This window comes from Podarcis bocagei, assembly GCF_964188305.1.
Source record: "Podarcis bocagei genome assembly, chromosome: 16".
Taxonomy (NCBI): Eukaryota; Metazoa; Chordata; class Lepidosauria; order Squamata; family Lacertidae; genus Podarcis; species Podarcis bocagei.
In genome coordinates this window covers 3,515,105-3,538,112 of record NC_138142.1, presented here as the reverse complement: position 1 = coordinate 3,538,112, position 23,008 = coordinate 3,515,105, and the positions used below count along the sequence as shown (strand labels likewise).

The 23,008-nt window shown below is 47.1% G+C and overlaps 1 protein-coding gene across 23 annotated transcripts in view; it reads right to left on the bottom strand.

Moving 5' to 3' along the window:
* Positions 1 to 354: 354 nt before the first annotated feature.
* The window catches only part of NCOR2 (nuclear receptor corepressor 2), a 389,949-nt gene continuing 367,295 nt past the window's right edge, over positions 355 to 23,008 (bottom strand). For 18 of the 23 annotated variants that reach the window (XM_081174437.1, XM_081174422.1, XM_081174418.1 and 15 more), the window contains 12 exons: positions 22,743 to 22,892; positions 22,427 to 22,589; positions 20,976 to 21,529; positions 18,729 to 18,875; positions 18,074 to 18,222; positions 16,281 to 16,486; positions 14,886 to 15,026; positions 13,500 to 13,645; positions 11,238 to 11,291; positions 8,522 to 8,752; positions 6,615 to 6,791; positions 355 to 5,256 (listed from right to left, as the gene is read on the bottom strand). In XM_081174437.1, coding sequence (XP_081030563.1) covers positions 5,075 to 5,256; positions 6,615 to 6,791; positions 8,522 to 8,752; positions 11,238 to 11,291; positions 13,500 to 13,645; positions 14,886 to 15,026; positions 16,281 to 16,486; positions 18,074 to 18,222; positions 18,729 to 18,875; positions 20,976 to 21,529; positions 22,427 to 22,589; positions 22,743 to 22,892 — 2,300 coding nt within the window. In that variant the 3' untranslated portion in view covers positions 355 to 5,074. The remainder of the gene's footprint in view (positions 5,257 to 6,614; positions 6,792 to 8,521; positions 8,753 to 11,237; positions 11,292 to 13,499; positions 13,646 to 14,885; positions 15,027 to 16,280; positions 16,487 to 18,073; positions 18,223 to 18,728; positions 18,876 to 20,975; positions 21,530 to 22,426; positions 22,590 to 22,742; positions 22,893 to 23,008) is intronic. The other 5 variants (XM_081174425.1, XM_081174433.1, XM_081174423.1 and 2 more) reach the window with 3 other exon arrangements.

Sequence of the window (23,008 nt, the reverse complement as noted above, 5' to 3'; positions counted from 1 at the left end):
GAGAGGATTACAGGTTCCCTAGTCCTACTTTAGGGTCACAGCTTCCAGATTTTAATATAAGGATGAGGCCCTCCTGTGGCTTCCAGCAACTGGTATGCAAAAGCATATTGCCTCTGCTCACGGACAAACAGCACAGCCATCATGAGTGGCACCCATGGAAAACATGCAAGTCTTCCAAATGAAACATTATAAAAGCATTAGAGTAGCAGGTGCCCGTTTCCTCCTTTAGACAGTTGCTCTGCTCCACAAGTCTCCCGGTTGGGTTCAGTGATGAGGGCTCCTGCATGCCTTGCCCCATCCTGTCATATGAAATAGCCATTTTTAACATCACACACAAGAATCATGAGAGCTCCATTTTGCTGGCAATAAGCTTCTCCCCTCTCTTTTTTTATTTAAACAGTAAGGCAGTGCTCTGACACTGCAAACCCACAGTGCTTGCTTAGTGGGCATGTAGAGCGAAAAACCAAAATAACAACAGTGAACAAAAACTTCACTTTCAGTAGAAGAAAAAAAACCCCAACCTTTTAGAGCAAGCTGCATAAATATTTACAACTTAGCAGTTTCTATATACAGTCCATTCTATCATACAACTTGCTTTGAAACAACTATGCACAATTTGGTTGTACAAAAGATAGATTTCTTTTCCCACCCTCCCCCTTGTACATTTCAAACAATAAAATTGTCCTTTTAATCTCTTCTTTTGTTTTTTTGTTTTTATGTGTTTGTACAAATTACAAAGTTGGTAACACTTCAAACTTTAATAGTTTAACATAACTTCCTTTTTTCTTGATTGCACAATTAATAAAAAAAAATCATAGCCAGGTAGCACAATAGAGATCTATATGTCACTAAAACCGACAAAAATTATGCAGACAGTTGTGTATGAAGGATGGCTTTCCTTTGAAGCTAACACACAGTGCTCGGTGCTCACCTTACGTAGAGCTAACAGTCAATGGGGACGATGCTCGTCTGCATTTGGTTGAACTGTAGTGAGTTGGGTTTTACCGAGATCTGGCTTGTGCGTGCAAGTGCACACATGGATATGTGCCAGGCCACTGATTCAGGCACAAAGAAAATGTGTGTGCATGTATTTCTTATACATGCACACGCAAATGGAATAATATGTATACACAGAACCCAAGAGTATATATATATATAAATATATACACACACACACATGTACAGAGAATGTACAATGTCTGGTAATGCGGGAATAACCTTTTGGAAGGGAGGAGGGGCTATTCCTAAATCCCTTAGTGGAATGTACACATGACCTCAACTTGCAAGCAGTGGCAAGAGATGGTGTTCCAAAATTGTGAACGTGTCGGTCAAGGAAAGGCTACGTGAAGCGGCACAAATTCAATATGGTCTAACAACAACAATAAAATAACCTCGTCAGCTGTGAGCAAATCCTATCTGATCTGTGCAAATTGTTCTGTGATGAGTATGACAAATTTTTTGTGGGCAACAAGTCTACAAAAATGTGGTCTGTGTATGTCACTTAAAAAACCCCAAACACAACCAAGGGAATTTGGACCAGTGATATAAATATGTATATTTTTAAAAAGAGCAGGGTAAATATTGGTTAAAGTACAAAAAACCTTAGACCTACCCTGCACAATGTTTTTCCTACATGGAGATAATCTGAGTGTAGGGAGAAGCATGCATACCATGATGTAAGAAGCAACACAAGAACAAGCCAAGCCATCGTCACACACAGACTGGCTTTCTGATTTATGTGCTTGGGGTAAACTAAACTTTCTCCCTGCACATGGACTCCACATAGATTATCTTTGCATAGGTAAAAACTATGTATGAGGCCACCCCCAAGATAAGACAAGCAGTGGCTGGAAGCGACAGGGACGAAGCTGTGCAGGTAAAATTAACACTGCCAGTGTCCAATAAACACAATAAATGCTGCTTCATCTATCACTGGGTTTGTTGGGCAAAACATGCTCTATTTTCCAGCTATTATTTGATTGCAAATTAGGATGATTGTGTAAGAGTGAGCGACTGACTTGGCCTAAATGAAGTGATGGCAGGAGGGATGCTTTCGTGTTAAGATTGACAGTCAATTACACTGCAGAACAGTCACTGGCAGAAACTCCATCTGTGTCAACAGGCTGACACTGGGTGTAATCCCAGCCAAGTCTCACCTCTCGGCAAGCTATTTGGCTCAACGTTGCACAATCAGCATCCCGTCATGCTTGTGGGGGCGTCCCTTTCCTTGTCAGAGTGGAGTGGGCCTTCTGTCACTGGGAAAGATTTAAAGGTTTCACTACTGTGAACTGTAGCTCTTGTGACAGAGCCAGGGTTCATTGACGACCCCCAAAGGGGTAAAACTTCAGGTCTCGCTAGGACTGAAGAAGCAGGTATCGCTGGCATTCTTGCAAGAATGGTCTTAGGCACATGCGGCTAAGTATATTTCAGTATAAAACTCATTAACCACTTTTCTGCTAAGAACACTCAAAGGTGGTGTATGTGAAATGATAAAACAATGCAAATCAGATGAAGTGACACAAAACAGCATGCAGGCACAAAGTACTGGTTTGGTGGTGGTTTCGTCACTAACACAACTGTGGCTCGGTTCTGGGTTATGACATTTCCCATAAGCTGATGAGCAAATTGTTTCACTGTCTATGCAGACAGATTAAGTACAATACACAGAATAGTGTCTTGGGGGGGGGGGATGCACATGACTGTATTTCTTGCCCAGTGAGAAAAGTATCCTCAGGTGGGCGTCTAGAAGGAAGGACTGGGCATGAAGGGAAGGCCCCCAATGCAAGCGCAAGGCAGCTTCTACTCGCTTTCTGGTGTGGGCCTAAGTTGGGTTCTCCTGACTCTGGATTTCAGAGTCCAATTTGGGTACATGTTCACAAAGCGGTCTTTTGGAAGGGTGGCTGTGCTGTTTAATCTCCTGCAATCCACATGCAACTTGAGCTGAGCTAAGAGGAAGCAGCACTTGGAAAGGCTCTAGAATTCCTCCTCTGCCCTGCCTTTTAACCTGCCCAATGTCCTGGCCCTTTTCTTCAGAGCAGTTTGCATGGCGGCCGATCTGTGCCAAACACCTGGGCTGGGGATTTTTGGTTTTGCAATCCTTTAGCAACCAGCAAAGCACTGCAGGGCATGAAAATGGAGGCAGGGCAGTGTCATTCTGCAAGAACTGTAGCTCTGCTGGGGACAAGTGTTTTAGGAGCAGAGGCTTACAGGATAATGAGATGGATTCTCTCAGTAGATGTTCTTGCACAGAACCTCCACATTTTTGTGTCTTAACTAGTTTAGCAAACAACAAGCAACAGTTTCATCATCAAAACTGGTGGTGTGTGTGAGAAAGATGGGTGAGAAGGAAAACAAAATAGCAAATCTCACTGTAGAAACAAACTCACACAGTACAAAAACTCTGGTGCTGTGATGTTGCTGCTCCCTGGATGCTGTGTCAAAATACTCAGCTTATGAAAACACGACTCTTGTCTGTTCCTGCAGAGAAGCTGTTCCCCAGATCTGCTCCCTCGAGGGCACAGAATGAAAATGATGTGTGAAAAAAGGAGGAGACTATATATATGACGAAAAAGGAAGCCTAAAGTGTTATGATTGGGGGAGAAGCAAACACCCACAAATGGAAAAACAGAACATTGTGGGCAAGTCACCAAAAACATGTAAACTTCCTGTGAGTGTCTTGGCCTCTCTCACTGCTCCCAAAAGAGACAAATCTCACTTGAAAAGTGTTCATGTTATCTCCATGCTGGAGTGTTAACTATGCAAATAAGGGCCCTACAGTTGTGACTATATATTTATATATATATAATATATTATATATATACTTCTTCATTTTCTTTTTCTTTTTTAAAAAAAACTAAGTTAATACATTCTACTGAATTACAGAACCATTTTGTTGGAACATTGTTACCTCTTGACAGTTCCATACAATGGACAAACCCATCAAAAGCTGGCATGCAACATAGAAATCCTCTTTGTACAGGAGCAGAGACCGAAAAGCAGCATATAACACTGTTTTTAACATCCTTCCTTGTGCAAACACACCATTTGCCAAAGGTATCAAAAATATACCCTGTAGACCATATACACAGCGTTGTTTTGAAGAAACAACATACTCAAAACAGCTGCTTCCCCCACTCCCACCCCCCTCTATCTGCAGCTAATGCCAATATAGAGGAATTTGTTTCAATTACAATGCAAACCCAGCATTCCTTTCTCCAAAGGAATCATTCCTTTTCTTTTCCTGTTTTTGGCTTGTCCTCTGGCTCCTGCATCCAGAGCACTGCTGCCTGAATCTGTATTTGTTGAAAGTTCAGGTGAAGCTCCCCTCCATATATCTCTATGGGTGCAGAGAAACAAACTTATTTAACTGTGAGAAACAGAAGAAACCAACACTTTCTTCCAGAGGGCTGCTCTGCTTTGTCTCCCTAAACGACCAACATGCGCCTCCATGGGTGAAACCCCTCGTGAAGGTAAAAAAAGAGGCAGGTTGAAGGAAGGGGCGGCTGAATGAATCCTATTTTCAAGTACTGGATTAACAGGCCACTACAGTGTGCAGAGGAAAGATGGGTCACAGAGGTGGGAACACCCAAGCAGCACACGCCATCTTCTCCCAATGGGCCCCCCGTTCCCCCTCTCTCATCTGGGCTGAAGGACAGAATTGGAATCCCCTGAGTGTTAGTAACCGAGATTCAGCGACTGGTTACAGTCCCTTGGGGGAGCTTTCAGGGCTCCCCACTGCTGCCCCCCCCCATTAGCTTGGTTTAATTTCTTGCTGCAATGGCTCAAGGTATCAGCACCAAATTGGGAGAGAGGATTGGGATGGGTTCCATTTGCTTGGTTTGTTTTTTTTAAGGCTTTAAAACTGAAGAGATTTTTTTCCCAACTCCCTTCCAGATGTGACAAATAATATCAGCTGACTGGAACAGTGCTGCTCCAGCGCCTGGCCTAGGACAGCCGCACTCTGCGACAGCCAGCCACAATCCCCAAGCCCTTGGGCTAACTCAACAGCCAACCTATCAGTATCTGTCCATTTGTTGCTGGGCTTTTTCTCCATCTCGCTTCCTCTTCTCCCTCCTCATTCACTGTCCGAGAGGGTCTCGTACTGCGAGACGAGCAGCGGCTTGGGCTCCTCCTCCCAGCCGTGGTGCTGGCTGTTGGAGTTGCCCTGTGGAACGGAGGCAGGCGGTGGTGGGGCAGCTGCCACCAGACCCGTGGGAAGCCTCATTGTCAGCGGGTTGTATGGAAATGGCGTTGAACCTGCGTTGAGACGGGAGGACAAGGCAAGGTCAAAGAGCTGGCCAACCACTGGCCCAGAAGGTCTCAAATTCTTTGTTCCCAAGGAAGCAGCCTCCCTCTTTTCTTTCTTGCACACTTTCCCAGAAATGTGGCAATGATCCTAGCATTTATTACTCTCCCACCTCTAGAAGGCGCTTTATTAATTTAATAGATTTCTGGCTTTCTTCTAAGGGTTAAAACTCCCACAAAGAGGATTACAACATATTTTTAAAAGCAGAGTAAATAATCAAACCATTAACCCCCCCCCCCAAGTATGACCCAGGGAGGGAGGGAGGGAGGGAGAGCCTCAGTACAGGCTCTTTAGAAGAGTGTTGGATTTTCTTGCTGGAAGCAGAGGTGACCAGGTTTCATTCCCATCCTGGGGGTGCTAAACCTTAGCCTGCACTGCATGTGAATGGAGAGGAGAGCAGGCAGTATGTGAGTTGTGCCATGCATGCAAAGTATTGCATAAGAATTGGTCCCCAATGCTGCAACCATGAGGTGTATATTGAGGAACATAGCTATGACTGGCTTTTTCCGCCATATAACTGGGAAGCAGGTGCTGGGCAGTTTAAACAGAGATTCCCAAGTGCCAGCAGCATCTAAACTGGGTCAATGAGAAAGCTCTCGCGAGATGAGGTACCATGACTAGAGTAAGCTGAACTGAAGGCTGGTTTGAGGAGGAAAACTGCTGCAGCGCTGCCTGGCTAAGCCTGTTTGCATTGTATGGCAGGGGACTGGTGGGCTGGCTAAACCACAGCAGGGTGACCTGCCACCTTCATTATTCATTTCTGTGGACACTTTTGAAGTGTTAGAACAATCAGAAAGCGATCACTTTTCAATATCAGCGTCCCTGTGTCCTCTAATAGAACGCATAGCTACAACTGAATCTGCAAGTGCGAGTGGATAAATACAGGGCGTATAAAGACTGAAATCGTCTCACGGATTGAGCAGCGCTATCCGAGATACGCTCTATAGCAACTGTCTGACGAGTTTGTGTCAATTTTTTATGACCAGGTCTTCAAATCCTGCTGATGTCTTCTAGCAAATTGTAACAGAACTCAGACCCTATTTGATAACTTCTGCAATCACTAACTACAAATAATCAACATACCTTGGTTGGTTTGATGGTCAAGGCAAAGCAGCTAAGAAAGTTCTGGCTAAGACAATCAGGGTTTCTTGTATGAATACATCAGAGGAATTCACTTGTATTGCTGACTCTGGCTCCCTGAAATTCATTTCCTCACATCTTTGTACTTGCTAACACCAACCAAAGTGCTTCCTGACTGTTTCCAGCCACTAGATGCAGCCAACATGGCACAGACTCCTTCCCTTGTTACCTGCAGATGACGGCCTGTCCTCCCAGACGCGGTTGGTGAGAGGTGTCCTTCTGTTACAGTCTCCCTCTGAATGAACAGATGACACAGATGGTGGCCTCTCAGAGGAGGACAGGCCTGGTCCTGGCGACTTGGCCTTGCGGCTGTTGGCTCTGGCAGCAATCTTTGGCTTCCCTCCTCCTGACAAAAGAAGCACCATTCAAACAACCAAATGGTAGCCACGTGTTCTCACATGATTAGGGAGGGCTTGATGCCCTAAAAGGGGCTCTTTAATGACAGGAAGAGGAAAACAATGCTGAGCAGATAGCAGGGCAGATTTAGAAAGCTGGGAGACACAGGTATTAAATCCTTCCCACTCAAAAACTGGCCGTGAATTCAGTATGTGGCCGATGGGGGCAAACTGCTACTAGATTCAGGTTCCCATCATGCAAAATGAAAACTCCTCCCTCCTCCCCCAGCACATCATAGGGTGTGTCCCTTCCTTTTGGAATCTAATAGATAGATGCCAGGGATCCATGGAAAGAGATCCCTCTTTAAGGCTGTGGGTGCTTAGTCTTGGATCCCTTTTGGGGACAGGGAAGAACTAGGACAAGATCTCCAAGATCTAATGCACACCTGAGTGCAAGTGTGAGTTATCTGCACTATGCTGCTTTTAATGGGACACATCCTCTGGACACATCCCCAAACAGGCACCTTGCACGGGCACGTGCTACCAAATGCACATTCTGTGGAAAGCCAACATGGTGCAAACAGGCCGCACTTGCAACTTGGATGTGCAGCTCCTGGTCTGGCATATAATACATCTGGAAAAGGCTGCTTTCACATGCACAAATGGTTTGTTCAGCACAGCAAGGCAAACTATGGCTTGCCACAATGGCAAAGATGTGTGGGCTCCCAGAGAGGAGTCTGCAACAGCTTTGTTGCTTGATGCTCCTTCTTACTCTTACTCTTGCATTGTGTCAAGGTTTGACTTGGCTGTCTGCCTGAACTGGAGCTTGTGATTAAGCCCTCTCCTCACTAACCATGAGTTGGAGCCAAGGTTTGTTCATGGTTTCACCTTCTGGTTAGTGAGGAGAGTGTTTAACCACGGGCCCCTGGAGCAGATGATATGCTGAACTGAACTGTGGCTTAGCTCAGCATGGCAGTAAAAAGGATTGGGAAGGAGCAAAGTGGCTGCCAGCTGCTCCCTTGGCACCCACATGTTGTGCGGTCCCAGTAAGCCATAGTCTGACTTGCTGTGCTGCAAGATCTCTGTTGCTGTACTAGGTGAGGCAACGTGGGTGGTGGGAAGAGGAAACCTTTCCTTCTCTGTTTTTCTGAGGGTGGGACATAACAAACAAAAGGCAGGAGCAAACAGACAAACCATGGACACACTTTTCGCAAGTCTGCATTTGTAAATGAGTATATTGACAGCATGATGTTTAGAAAACAGCTGAACATAAACACCTAGTTCTCCCTTAGCCATACAAATGTACTTTGTTCACACCCTTCCTTTGCACCCTCCCTTCATTTATCCTGGCCCTTCCCAGCAAGCCTGGAAGAGGAGTTGGGGGATTTACTGCTTTTCCTCCATGACCTCAGCATCTTCAACCCCCCAGCCTTTCTGACAATTGCACCCCTCCCCATCAAATAAAGAAAGGACAGCACCAATGGTCAGTGTTCCAGAGGAAGCAAAATGGCACTTCCAGCCTAACAAATTAAAGTGCTTCTTATCAAACCAGGAACTGAGATTAATCGGTGTAATTAAAAATGAGAACAGAAATAAATGCCCAAAAGCTTAAAGAGAAAGGATCTGGGGTGGGGGTGAGACACGAAAACCACTAAAAAGACAAAGAGAGAGGGGTTAACAGCACAAAGAGAAGGTTTAATAACACAGCGAAAAGGGCAACAAAGGGGGGAGGGCTGCAGACCTGGCAAGGAGGAGTGCATGTCGTCAATCCGTCCGTCAGCAGTGGTTACAGGCATAGCAGCGGGCAAGCTTGCACTGGCATTCAGAGGGTTAAAAGCATTGGCACTGAGAGGAGAGCGCTCGTCCCACTGCTCGTCATATTTACCCATTAGGGCCTTCCTAATAATTGCCTCCAACCCCATGTTGGTACTGGAGTTTTCTTGGACCGACTGGCTCCTACAACTGATTAACCCTGGGAGGTGTGGAAGGAGGGGGAAGGAGAAAGGCGGGAGGGGGAGAAATTGGGTTGGGGGAAATGGGAAACCAAATAAGAAATTGGGTTGGGGGGGAAGAGGAGGAGGAGGAGGAGGAAAGGCGACAAGGGAGAAGGGAAGAAACAAACAGTCAGCACATTCTTGCAAAGCAACAAACTCTGTCCGGCTGTCTTCTTGGTTCCCCCAAACCCCCTGGCACAGCCAGCTCCTCGCCTGCCCCCAAGGAGATTGCAGGGACACCAAAAAGGAAGCAGAAACTACTCACAGATTTTTGTTTCTGGAATGCCACACACACACACACACACACACACACACACACACACACACACACACACACTAAAGGACTGAGGGCTGTGTGTACCAGTTTCACATCCAGTGGGCAAACCTTGGGTTGTCTTCCAACTAAATTCTACTTAGATTGGACTCACTGAAATTAATGGGCCTAAATTAGTCATATCCATTAGTTTCAACACATTGAATCCAATTCCTTCAAACGCAGAGCAGTCCCAAGGAGGAAGGAATGCTTCCCCAGCAGCATGAGCTGAAGAAACGTTAACACGTGGGCTCACGCAAATCACCAGGGAACAGGGCACTTAACTGAGGCCATGACATGACAGGCTCTGTTTGCTCCAAGTGGAGGAATTTCAGTTGTGTGACATCACTGCTTCTGGACGCGCTTAAACACAGCACTGAGCAGCAGAAAGAGCAGCGTCAACCACTTTCTCTCACAGCACAAGTGATGTTCATATGGGAGAAAGTGCTCTGAGATCAAATCGCTACAGACCTGCAAAAGAGTTATGTTCTCCCAGGGAGAGCATGCGGGCTAAGAACATTTCAGGCTGCATTCCTGAGCAAACTTGCTTGGAAATAAGCCTTGCTGAAAGGGGTGGGATGTTGTAACTTCCAGATGTCACCAAAAACACCTTTTTTGCAGTTGAGTGTCAGTGAGATGCTAGATGTCTGCAGATAACCATATTACATAGACCTCCACTCCAGATGTGCAGGCAAGTTCACCTTCCTACTTGGGCAGGTTGGCATGGACAACCAGGAAAGCTAATCTCCCTGGGGTGGGGATCAACATGAGAGTCTTCCTTCAAAAAATAATCTTGTTCCAAATGAAAGGGATGGGAATTTGAATAGAAGGAATATAAGGAGTGGCTGGGGAAACTCAGCCAGATGTATAAATAATAATATCTATCTATCTATATCTATATCTATATCTATATATCTATCTATATATCTATCTATAGATATATAGATAGATATTTCAAGTCAGATTTTTGTCAATTCCCTTTTCTCAAAGGATTCCCCTTGCCAACATCCTTTTTCAAAATCAGTGCTTTCATTCATCCATTCATTCATCCATTCTCTCTCTCTCTCTCTCTCTCTCTCTCTCTCTCTCACACACACACACACACACACACACACACGTCTTAATTTTAATGTTTGGCATGTTATTATGTTTTACGTGTGCTGGTCTGATTGGCGGGGTATGAATAATAAAATTATTATTATTCCTCTAAATTTATACTTTCTAACCAAAAAGCAAACTTTGTCACTAGAAAAAGGAGGATGCCAAACAGAAGGAAGGAGGCAGGTGATGCCCAACTTCTATGCCTCACAGGAGAAACTGCTGATATATAATCTGGAAGTGGATTATTGTCATCTTTTCCATCCTTAGTATACATGGGAATCATTGGGCTGTATCCAATTAAGTTATACGTCATGTTCATGAGTTTCAGTGGGTCTAAGTGTCAGGAGGGCATATACTGGATACAACCCATTCCTTCTACTGTGCTACTTGGATTTCCCAAAATCCAAACTCTGCCACCCAATCTTCATCCTTCCAGCTTGATTCCACTTTCTGATGGTGGAGGCTGTGAGGACAAAAGGACTTCTATATGGGAGACAGGCTGAATAAACAAGAGTGTGTGTGTGTTGGTATTGCGATTGTGAGTCATTAGAAGCCATGCAGTTAAGGTGCAGCAGTGCACAAAGACCAGAGGCAGCATTGTGGGTCAGTGGCTTGCTAACCATTCCCAGGGCAAGAGGAGCCAAAATAAATAAAATAAAACTTTTAAGAGAGACTGAGTGATATGGAAGAGAAGGAATGTTCTTTGTAGAAACATAAAACATTAAATTAAATCCTGCCTATGATTTGCTCCCCACTCTGCCTTCCTGGGTTGACTTCCCCATTTCCACACAGGTGCCTTAATAGGAGTTCTTTGACAACCAGTCTCATACAAAATGGCAAAAGACGCTCCCTCCACCACTACTTCCACATGACTCTCTTCTGCTGTCTTGTACAGCTGTTCAGGAACATGGCTGAGTTATCAGGAGTCTGACACTTTGCCCAATGAGACTGCATGGCCACATTTGCAATGCTTAAATTATCTGAAGGCATTTGTGATCTGCAGAGTCCTGTGTGGAATGGGAGTGGATGGAGCGGAAGCACAGCTGTACCTGTTCCAGTAATGGCCGGCATGTTGAAGATCTCTGTTCCAGGTTGCCCGACATCTGGAGGAGGGGGGAAAGAGAGAGCCTCAAGCACAAGTCACATTCCCAGGTAGGCTAATTATAGACTGTAAACTCCCAATCATTCCAACAGGAGGAGTTGCATAAAAGCCCAATATTTTTTATCTTGGAGAGCAAAGATGGAATTGGGTTTGTTGTCCTTGAAAGTACAGAACACCTTGCCTAATACAAGGCACTACCCATTTTTCTTCATTTCCCACCTCTATGGGGAAAAACGCAAGCGAGAGGCTGCAGGACTCGGGGCCACTCCTTGAAGAAGCCATGATGATGCGGTTGGGATACTGGAGATATTAAGAGGAACTTCGCTTAACTCTCTTGTCCAACACAATTGTTCTATGAGTGGCTCGGATAAAACTGAAAGTGACTGCTTAGCATGTTAGGATACATTAAAATACAGATCAATTTGTAGTTAAATGAGCAGATGGGAAGCATTTCTAATACAAATTGTCCACTGTCACAGGGACTCCAGGAAGGGCTGAGCTCTTTAGAGGTTTGAAAGCAGCCACCTGGCTGAGTCAGAGGCCCCACCTGCACTATACATTGGAAGCAGGATCACATGACTTTCAACAGTCAAGACTCCTCCCAATGAATCCCGAGAACTGTAGTTTGCCCAGGGTGCCGAGAGATGTTAGGAAACCCTTGTCGCCCTCACAGAGTTGCATTTTCCAGAGTGAATCAATCCCTGTGGAGTCCTGTAAGGGCAATAGGGGTTGCCTAACAACTCTCAGCAGCCTTAACAAACTACAGTTCCCAGGATGCTTTGAAGGAAGTTGTAACTGTCTAAGGTGTGGTTGGGCCAGATGCAGGCAGGACTGACAGCACTCGTTAGTTTATGACATTCTGAGCAAATGAAACCAGGGCTCCTCTATACTGCCACTTAATGTGGATGCTAAGCTTCCCGTGACTCCATTGTGCCGTTCTCATAATCACTGCCTTCTCACACTTTCCTCTCCCTCAGTTTGGATTGTCTCATGCCAGGGATTCTCCGAAACAAAGAGGGCATGGGGCAGGGGTCTGCAACCCGCGGCTCCGGAGCCGCATGTGGCTCTTTTACACCTTTGCCGCGGCTCCGGGGCGGATACTAGCGAGGGGAGGAGGCGCATTGTGCGCCCCGACACTCCCCACTGTGGCAGGCGCTGTACAGGCTGTGACGTCGCATGGGGGTGGTGCGTGCGTTAGTCACGCACCGTCCCAACGTCACCTTCCTGCCTGCTTTCAGATCGGAGGGCAGCGGCGCACATGCTTTAAATGTCGCAATGGTTTTGCGGCTCCCAGTTGTTGTTTTTTCTTCGGAAACGGGTCCAAGTGGCTCCTTTTGTCTTAAAGGTTGCAGACCCCTGGCATGGGGAAATCTGGACTGGGGGAAGGGAAAGTGTGGGAAGGCAGTGATTGGGAGGGTGGGTTATATTAACAACAGGGAATTAATGGGTGTATAAGAAGCTTACTATCCACATTAAACAGCAGTATGGATGAGCCCTGAGTTCATAAGGGAGCAGGTGGCTCTGTGGTCTAAACCACCAAACTTCTTGGGCTTGCTGATCAGAAGGTTGGTGGTTCGAATCTGTGTGACGGCGTGAGCTCCCATGGCTTTGTCCCAGCTTCTGCCAACCTAGCATTTTGAAAGCACACCAGTGCTCCCTCGGCCTGAAAGCGAGATGAGCACCGCACTTCATAGTCGCCTTTGACTGGGTTTAACCATCCAGGGGTCCTTTGCCTTTAATTAAGGCCACCCTTTTCTTCCGATCTGTTAACTGTTTTACCTGATTTTATTTTCATATTGTTGCAATCTACTTTGGGACCTTGTAGTGAAGGGTGGGCAAGAGATGTTGTTGTTGTTTGTCAATTAATTTATTTGATTATATTTGAATAAACCTGCCTTTGTAATGAAGTAATTACTTTTTAATATTTTGATGCATGTGCCATGGCATTCCCTGCTCACTCTCACACTCAAATATCCCTTCTAAAAATGACACTTGTAATATTCAGCTTTTACATGTACATGCATAAAAATAATAAAAATAAGCTGACCAATTTATCAGGGAAACTCTTTGAGTCAATCAGAATAGTTTAGCTGATTAAGTTTGATTAGCTGACTGAACATTGCAGCCCCAAATGTAACCATCACTTCATTGCTCCTGCCCCGTCCCCGCAGATAACAGGAATAAATTCCCAGCCCAGAGAAGTCCTTACTGTACTCTGCCTCGCTCCTGCTGTTCGTGCTCAGTTTCTTGATTATCTCTTGCTTCTTGGACTTCACCATAGCAGAATTGCTCTCTGTCAGTTTGCTGAAGAAGGCTGGTGGTTGCACATTGTTTCCTGGAGATTTGGAGCCCATCCTGCACAATTGAAAACCCATCAAACTGATTTTGTTGGAATCCTGATACCATCATGTTCGGCCTAGAGAGCCCTGATCACAAAATGTATCCCAGGATTTCTCTCTAAAATAACAAGTGGCCCAACCTCCTAATCCACTAGCAGTTTCACGCTAAATGTAATACATGTTCCTGGAAGGGGGTGATCTATCTGTTGAATAATTGTAGGAAGGATGTTGTGGAGAATGTGGCAAGATTTTTGAGTGACATCATGAAATCACCACAGGTCCTAGGAGCCACTTTTGCATCTCACAACGTCTGAACAGTTTTATCCTAAAGTACCTCCAACTATGTTTTGTCACCTGTGCTGTGTTCTGATCCACGTATATGACGTACTCTTACTACGCCAATAAGGGAGTTTGACTGATTGTTCCTGGAAGGGCAAGGAGTGCCCTCCAAGGGCTGCTCCACACGTTCTCCAGCCTGCTGCTTTTCTCCTATGGAAAATGGCAATTCGGGTTTGCTCCGATTTTAAGCTTAAGAATGTGTTTTTAATGAGCGGGGCAAAGGGAAAACCACTCGGACCCAGGCCTAGAAACTGTGGGTCAAGCTGAAAACTGCTGCCCCCCATGCTTTCTAGGCATGGTACAAGCAGAGGTATGGATGAGCCCTAACACGAATACACGTCCACACCTACCTAGCTCACTTATACACTGTCCGCATGCACGGTGCACAATGCACACAGCTGGACTAGGTGAGCCCACAGGCTGCCCCCTTAGCAGGGACAGAGCTCAGTGGAAGAGCACCCCCAGCTCAACCCCCAGCCTCTCCAGGTAGGGCTGGGAAAGACTCCTGGGCTGAAACCCCAGACAGCTGCTAGTCAGTGTAGACAATACTGAGCTAGATGAACTCAATGGTCTTACTCCGTGTAAGATAGTTTCCTATGCTTCCCACAACCATGCCTAAGTATGCCACTGATCTAAAGAGATCCCATCTGTTTTCCCTAATCACTGCTGGATGCATTGAATGATTGGTTTCTGAAAGAGTTATGCGGCTTTAGAAGATGATTTTAACCAACCTGGGATGTCCAGCATTCAATGCACAATTAAAAAGCCTGATTGCCCAACCACAGAGCTAGTGTTGTTTGGAAGAGAACGACAAAAATCACTGGTTGCCCAGCGGGGAATACACAATGGGTGGAGTGGGGAGGCGGGATCATCCTCAGAAAACTCCCGCTGGACAGCCCAGCTGCTGCCTCCGTTACCTCTGCTCCAGCTGTTCCCCTTCTCGATACAGGATGGGATATGTGGCATTTCGCATGTGATCGGCTTCTCCCACCCCATCTGGTGGAGAGACGGGCTCTATGCAGTTGTTCGGAGCAGGTGTTCTGATCTGCTCGGGAGACCTGAGGAAGCAAGCAGCAGGACTGCGTGAACCACACGGCTCTCTTTTCCTTCTGACACAGAAGAGCTGGTGTAGGTAAAGGGGTGGGGCAGAAAACCCCATTTTTTAGAGTGGGCAGAAAGGTGACAGACTTGCACTGGAAGAAATGAACAATTGCTATGGGGAAGGCTGGGGCAAAACAACACCACCCCACTCCTGCAAGGTTTTAAACAGTCTGGGCTTTCCTCTCCATAGCCTATTGTGATTCCCTTACATTGAAACTGTACACTACTATACAGTATGAGTGTGATTGTGGTGATTGGTGCTCTCAATCAAAGCTTGCAAAATGATTTCTGGGGAGAGAAGGGGGAAAGAAAGAATAATGCCAGTTCCAATTACTGCTAGTCTAAAAGAGACAAGAGCTTCTATTGCATCAGAATATAAAGTGTAGCTCCAAGTCCTGCAACTGCTGGGCCTTTTGAATGAGGTGCTCCCTAAATCGCTGGCTGGTGCCGCTCACGGGAGCAACACTCAGAGGGCATTCTCCAGTCCGTGATATCTGTGCACGGAGTTCGTAAGAGGAAGGCGTGCAGATGGCATTCTCAGTTGTTGCTCCACATCTGTGGAACTCCCTTACTGTTGAGATTCGGTACAAGAGGAAGGGCTGCAGCTTTGCATGCAGGCGTCCCAGGTCCAGTCCCCGACACTTCCAGAGGACTGCCTGAAATCTTGGAGAGCCACTGCCAGTCAAGTTAGGCTTCACAGACTCCGCATTAGCAGCTTCCTGTGCTCCTATGAAACTTGCCTTGGGGGGTGTATGGAAGGCAAGGAGGATGATTCAGCTCGAAGGATCCCAATAAAGTCCCTTCTCTATCATTCAGAGATTGGGAGGGGGCCGGCCTTGCTGGACTGCGATTTGCAGAGCTAGAATCCAGCAGACAGGAATTGCATCCAGCTTCCTTTCTCCTGGGGTAGGAGGAGGTGAGGAGATGCGTGAAGCAGCTTGCCATGTGTGGCAGCTCATGGATATTGCCTCTCCCAAGGTCCCCCGTTTCACTAACGATACCTGTGCTCCTTTGGGTTTGGATTCTATATCTGCCTGAGCTTTGGACACAATCTCCCTGATCTTAAACCCCATTTGCCTCAGTGGAACCCTGTGCCTTCCCCTCTCGCTCCAGCAAAGGGACTTTCAACTCTGTAACTTTGGCTGGAACACACTAGTAGTATCAGAATGGGGTGAGGCAATGGCAAAGAGACAGGGACGAAGTGGGCTCACCTCTTGCTTTCTTCACTTTCGGGGGAGATTCTTGAAGCAGGGATGTGCTCCATTTGCTGCTGCTGCTGCTGCTGCTGCTGCATGTAAGCCTCACTAGGAGTTCGCCGAAGATCCAGCACAGACCCTGGGAAGGGGTACATAGGGGTCTGGATGTGGGAGTTCAGCTGCTGGGGATGATGGCGCGTATAGTCTTGGGTGATAACCTCCTGCAAGAACAGAACACAGCTCTGCTTTTGTCTTCAGATCATTCCTTGTGCGATCCAAGCAGCCTTCTATGAGGGAGGCTGAGGATGCAGGTGGCATGCGAGTGCTCCTGCTCCAAGGCGCTGTGTGAGCACCAATTGTGTGGGTGGTGTGCTGCAATCTGGCCCATGCAGGTGCTGGAAGGGGATCTATGCACTCCCCCCTCTCTCTTTCCTGGGGGCGGGAACTCAAAGGGCTGCAGAGCCAGAAGAGATTCCTCACCAAAAATGTAGTAGGGAAAACCAGGTCTCTTATTTGGGGAAGAGTGGATCACTCTCGGGCAGTCCTTTCCAAGCTTGCACTTTCCTCAATGAAAGCCTGTGTGCCCACTGTGGAACAATGTCTGGACTTTGGAGTGTGCTCCAGGGTAGGGTTTATCAACTTGAGGCCTAGGGGCCAAATGTGGCCCTCCAACCCTCTATCTGGCCCTCAGGACTTTCCCCAGATTGCACACACCTAGGCCACACCCCTCATGAGTGAATCACGGGAGGCTGCCCAGAAGGGAATGAAAGAGATTCCTACCCCTGGTTCTAAGGTTGAATACTCTTGTGCCCACCTGGGCCTTGGCACTGCCCTGTGTGGACCGAGAGGGCACAGCAGAACAGAGCTAGCTCCCTGCTTGCAGCTGTGCGTGGCAGGCAAAGATCAGCTGCAATGGTGGGCAAGGCTGGCTGCCAAGGAAACCTGCCTGCCATTCCAGAGCTGCTCACCAAGGAACCCCTGAGCAACTTCCAGGGAGCTACAGGGCTCACCAAAACACACAGGAGGACATTTTAAATTCACAAGCAAAGGCACTGGCAGCACCCATACTTTGGAACTCCCTGCCTAAAAGGACATCAAGAGGCACCTTCGTTTCAGAGCCCGCTAAACATCAGGAAAAGCTTTCTGGCACGGATGCTTTAGCTGAGAGTCCTGCCTTGCAGGGGGTTGGGCTGGATGACCCTCAAGTCCCTTCCAGCTCTATGATTCTAAACTTCACTGTTTGGCTGAGTCTACCCAGGTGCTTAGAAAGTTGAGATAACTTCAACCTGTTTTAGTATTATAACTTTTGTATGTTTTAAAGCAGGGTTGCAATTTTTTCTCGATTTTACTGTTTTATCATTTCGTAAACTGCTTTGAGGTTTTTCACAACCAAGTGGTGTATAAATTTTATGAAATAATAAGTAAATAAATTCACATTTTTGCCAGTCGAGTCGGTTATTTTATGTTGTTAGCTGGTCCTACATAATGCTCTACAACTGCAGGGCAGTTAATACTCTGAATGAAAATGTTTTATCTGGACGAGTCAGCCATGCCGCAACCTCCAAGTCATTTATTCTGAGCTCAAAAGCAGAGACAAAGTCTGCTCCATGGGTGAGTCTTGGAAGGGGCTGCATGGATCATTCCTTCCAATAGAAAATGACTGTGCTTACAGGAGCTCTGCTTAAACCTAGCCTGGGATTGCGAGGCTTTGTGTGCTATGGACTCTTTCCAAACAAGCGCGGCTTTAGCACTCCCCGTCCAAGCCTGTGCAACATCCGTTGGGAAGCTAAGTGACTAATGCTAATTACATTGATATGCTGAGCCAACGTGACGACCCGCTGGTGGCCTTTGGCGCTCTGCGACCCTTGGAATGGCTGGCTCGGAGACTGCCGATCTTCAGGGAGCTGGTGGAGCTGCTGTATTTGTGAGATTTCTGCTGCGGAAGGCTTAAGAGAACCTATGAGGAAAGAGAAAGATGGGCAGAGCAGCCCAGGAGGAGTTAAGACACCTGAAATTCATCTTGGTCAGATGCTTGCTGCTTCTTTTAAAATTCACATAGGCCATCCATTTCCAGTGCTCTCACCTTTCCTTTAAGTCAAGAAAAATAATCCCTTACGTATAAAGCAAGCAAAGGCAGACAGGCAAAAACCGAACGACAAGAGCCAGTGATGATATGTCAAACATTTTAGAGGTGACAATTTGATCTGAAGATTGCAAGCACTAGTAAAATCAATGCCACGTGCTGACTAGCAGAGATAGTCAACATGGTGCCCTTCAAATGGTGTGGACTCCAAATCTCATCAGCCAACGTGTCCGCTGGTCAGGAGTGCTGAGAATTGTAGTCCAGAGCACCTGGAGAATGTCAGGTTGGCTTGTTCCTGCTATTGGTTGTGCTTTTGGACAGAGGTGATGCAACCAATGTTCGCTAGGTGTATGGTGGCCCTTTCCAGGAAGTCCCCTCACCTGGCTGCTTCAGCCGTGGGTCATGCTCCGCCCCGCGCCCTTTCTCAGCCTCCTGGGATGGCTTTGCCCCTTTCTCATGGAGCGTGCTGGGTGAGCTCACGGGACTTATTGCTTCTATGCCATCAGGGCTGTAGCTTCCATGGAAACCTGGAAGGCATGAAAGAGAGCAAAGGGTCTTTTAAAATGGCAACAGCACTCTTTCCTTCCAAGCACTAATGCAGCAGTTGCAAAAGATTCGCGCTGTATTTAACAGAGGGGTGGACAAAAGAAACCCTTAAAAGACTTTCCTGACAGCCATAAAAACCTACGACTGGTTTCCATCCCTGCTCGGCACCTGGTGGTTCAAAGCAATTTGTCTCTGTGTTCTACACTTGGTGGCACTTACTGATGGGGAAGGAAGGTGAGGAAAGGGGCACAGGGGGCAAATGTGCCAGCTTCTTAGTGCTTCTTTCCTGAACAGAAAGCCAGAGGCTGACACACCAGGAAGCCAAACTAAGTAGAGACGCTGTAGGTATAACATGTGGCTGCTCTCAAAGCAAAATGAAACTTAAAGAGAGATAATAATCAAATCTCACAGAATCTAGTTGGAAGCAGGGAGCCTGGGGGTCACCCAATCCAACCCCCTGCAACACAAGTGAATTTTCTGTCACCTGTGGAAGCATCTGCATCCTTACATCTCAAAGTGCTTTACTCCCTAGATCTTCCTACTTACAGCTTTGGCTTTCCATCAGATTTAGTTGGTGTGCCAAGCTGTGCCCATATATAAAGAAACTGGACCTGGCTGCTGCCATTCATGCCCTAGCTACACCCAAGCTGGATTATTACAGAAGTTCTTACTTGGAGCTGCAATTGAGAAGTGCCTGGGAGCTTCAGCTGGTTCATAACACAGCAGCCAGAGTGATACCTGGCATGAGCTGGTATGATCATATTACCCCAGTGGTACTTTCAGCTCAAAAGCTTGCTAAATCACTTCTAGGCTCAATTCAGAAGGAACCTCCATAGTACCATGCAGCGGCTTAGCTTTCTGAACTTTCAGAAAAAGTCGTTTCATTGGCAGAGATATACAGAGCTAGGGTGTAGTCTGATGTGAACGTGCTTCAGAGCTTGGAAACTTTGGAGATTGTAACTGCCATTAAAGAAAGTCCTAGATGCATGTATTGTGTGTTGGCATCTGTCTGTCTCGAGAGACAACAGAGTGCGCCTTCAGAGTTGAAGTCAAACTGCTGTGTTAGCAGCCCCAAAGCGTCCTCCCTGGGGCACAAGCATGTGTGGGCAGTATGCATGGAGGACCTGGGCTGCCCAGATGACAAAACCCCACTCTAGGCCTCACTGATGTGGTCCAAAGGAAAGCAGAGCCACACATTTGGCACCAGCTTGGCTGCAGGAGTTGCCGGAAGGAGGCACACAAAGCGCCATCCTTAAGGATTCCACTCCAGATTTGTGCAAGGTTAACTCCTTAGCCTTTTCTTCTTTCAGAGGAGGTTCAGGATCAGTTTTCCTTCTCCTAGGTGGGCTACCTGTTTGGTATAGACTCTGACCTTTCAGAGGCAGGGAGCAGGACGGTTGTCACAGCCCCTGGTGCCCAGCTGAATTATGCAGGCAATAACCTATGACAGGGATGGGGAACCTGTGGCCCCTTCCGGGATGTTGCCCCAGCCAGCATGACCAATGGTAACAGCTGTAGTCCCACGACACCGGGAGGCACACAGGCTCCCCATTCCTGCCCCACTACTGCCCAGTGCCAAACACAAAATATACATGCTACGATCCCTATATATCATACAAACACTGAAAATCATGCAACTTATTCGGAAAATGTAAATCTTTGGAATTTGGAGCAGAAAATAAATTAAAGCCCCTGAAAACAAAACTCCATCCCAAAGTATCCATGCAGCATACAGTACTGTTGCCCATGACACTCTCATTCCTGTTTTCCTTCAGCCCCCTCTTTTTGCCCGTCACAATCACAGCCATGTACCAGGAACTGAATGATATGCATAACAGCAGCAGCAACAAACAAAACCAAACCCAAGAAGGCATGTAGATGGGCAGGAGGAGAAAACAAATACAGGAGCAAGAGCCTTCATATGAGACACCACATGAAATAAAACAGGCCGTCACCACAAATGCAAAAATCAAATTTAAAAAATTGATGGGTGAGAAGGGTCTTCGGGGGGAAAACGGCATTTGTGTGTTTTAAGGCCACAAACTTGGAAGAACCGCCCCGCTCCCCCTCCAATTTCTTACCATCGCTATTGGCGTCGTTACTTAGCGAGCTTCTCTCTCGCTTCCCCTTATCGCAAGAAATTTGACGCATGATAATCACATCTATGAAGCTGGCCGCTGTCATGGTGGTCTTACCGAGTGCTCGGAGCTCCTGTTCCTGTACTGAAAAGGTTTTACTCTTTTCTCTACTGGGCTGCTCACTGGCCGAAACTGCGTGCAGCGACTGCTCCAGGGGCGGGTGGTGCTGAGGGTGGCTTTTCCCCTGTCCTCTGCTATACAGGTGGGTTGGGCCTGGCCCAGAGGAGGACAAAGGCCTGGGCTCCACGGCTTTAATGGGTGAAGGCGACTGTTCCAGGCCGCCCCCAGCAGGCAGCTTGGAGGAGAACAGGTTGCTGTCTGCCTGAGGCCGCTCCGCTTTGACATCCTGCGCTCTGGAGGCCTCCTTCTGCATGTGGGCAGGATCCATCATAGAGGTATAGCTGTCCAACCCACCTACGGAGCTGCGTAGTGACGATACCGAGGAGTATCCTGAGGAGCGAACTGGTGATGTGGTGGCGGCAGAGGAGGAGGTGGATCTGAAGAGCAGAAGGCAAAGTAAGAGACCTGTGGGAAGCTTTTTGGGTGGGGGCAGAGGTGGATTTAGGGCACAACTGTGGGTTCCCTGGCACAACTGGGCAAGCGCTAACTAGGCTTCGGGAAGGAGAAATGAGGGCTCTAGCAGGGCCCTAGAGTCCTCCCACCTCCTTCCCAAAGCCTAGTTAGCATTTGCGCAGCTCTGGGAAGGAGATGGGAAGGCTCTAGGACCCTCCCAGAGCCTCATGTCCTCCATGTATTTATCCACCCTTTTGGAAAGCCATCTAACCAACCAGCAATCAGAACCTCTTCGGACAGCAAGGTCCAAAAACTAATTATGTACTATGGGCTGTATCTAGTGCTAGTCCTACTCACAAATATATCAGGCCCATTAGTTTCAGTGAGCAACACCGACATTGGGATATAACTTTATGCAAGGCTTTGAGTGCTATTTTTCCTGCTGTTCTGAAGTTTCATTCTGACTCTGTTTCTGTAGTTTCCCTGTTCTCTTCTACAGTATCTATTCTTGCTTTCATGTAGGATTTGCATTTTAAATGGTTGCTGTATGTCCCCCTGGGGACCCTTTTAGGCTGAAGGGTGGGCTTTGAATGTTTCAGGTATATATATGTATGCTACAAACCTCTGCCACATCCCCCACGTGCCACCTTAGCCGTGACACTAAAATGTCCTCTTTGCAACATGATCTGCACCCAATGCAATTTCTTCCCTGCAAGGCCCCAATTGGCAATGTGAAATGTAAATCGACCTGTGATCCTTGGATGAAGGGCAGTACAGAAATTTAATAGATAAAATAAAATATATAATAAAAACATGTGCTGAGCAACCCTGCCCATGGCACGTCAGGAACCAATAAGGCTGTTAGCGCATCTCTGACATACCGCAGAACTGAGGGGGCAAGGTTCTCCGAAGGGATCATCTTCATGTTTGTGTTATGCAAGACGCTGGGGCGTTGCTGGATGTTCTCCTGGGTGCGGGGTGAGACAGGGGAGTGCTTGTGATTGTGAGAGTGTGCTGACGGCCGACTGCTGCTTTGGTCTGTGCCTGCCACAAAACACAAAGAAACACTGTGAAAACTCTAGATGTGGAAAATCCAAAACGAATAACAGTTGAACAAGAAAGAACTTAACCAAGTCCCTGCCAGGCACCTCCACCCGCTGCCCCCCCCCCCGAGGTCACTAAAGGAATGCAATCAACCTGGTCTCCAGATGGGGGCATGCTCCACAGTGGTTGTGGCCGCTAGGACCGACTTCTTGCGCTCCTTCTCACGCTCCCGTTCACGGTCTCGTTCTTGCTCCCTTTCAGAAACTGAAGGTCCTGTCTGCTTGGTCAGGTGTGTGTGGCCTCCTATGAATCATTAAACACACAGTCTGAACATGCTCAGAAAGCAGATGTTTTGACCTGAATATTAAAGCAGCTATTCTGCAGGCCCCCTGCCAGCAGCCAAAGAAAACTGCAGCCTG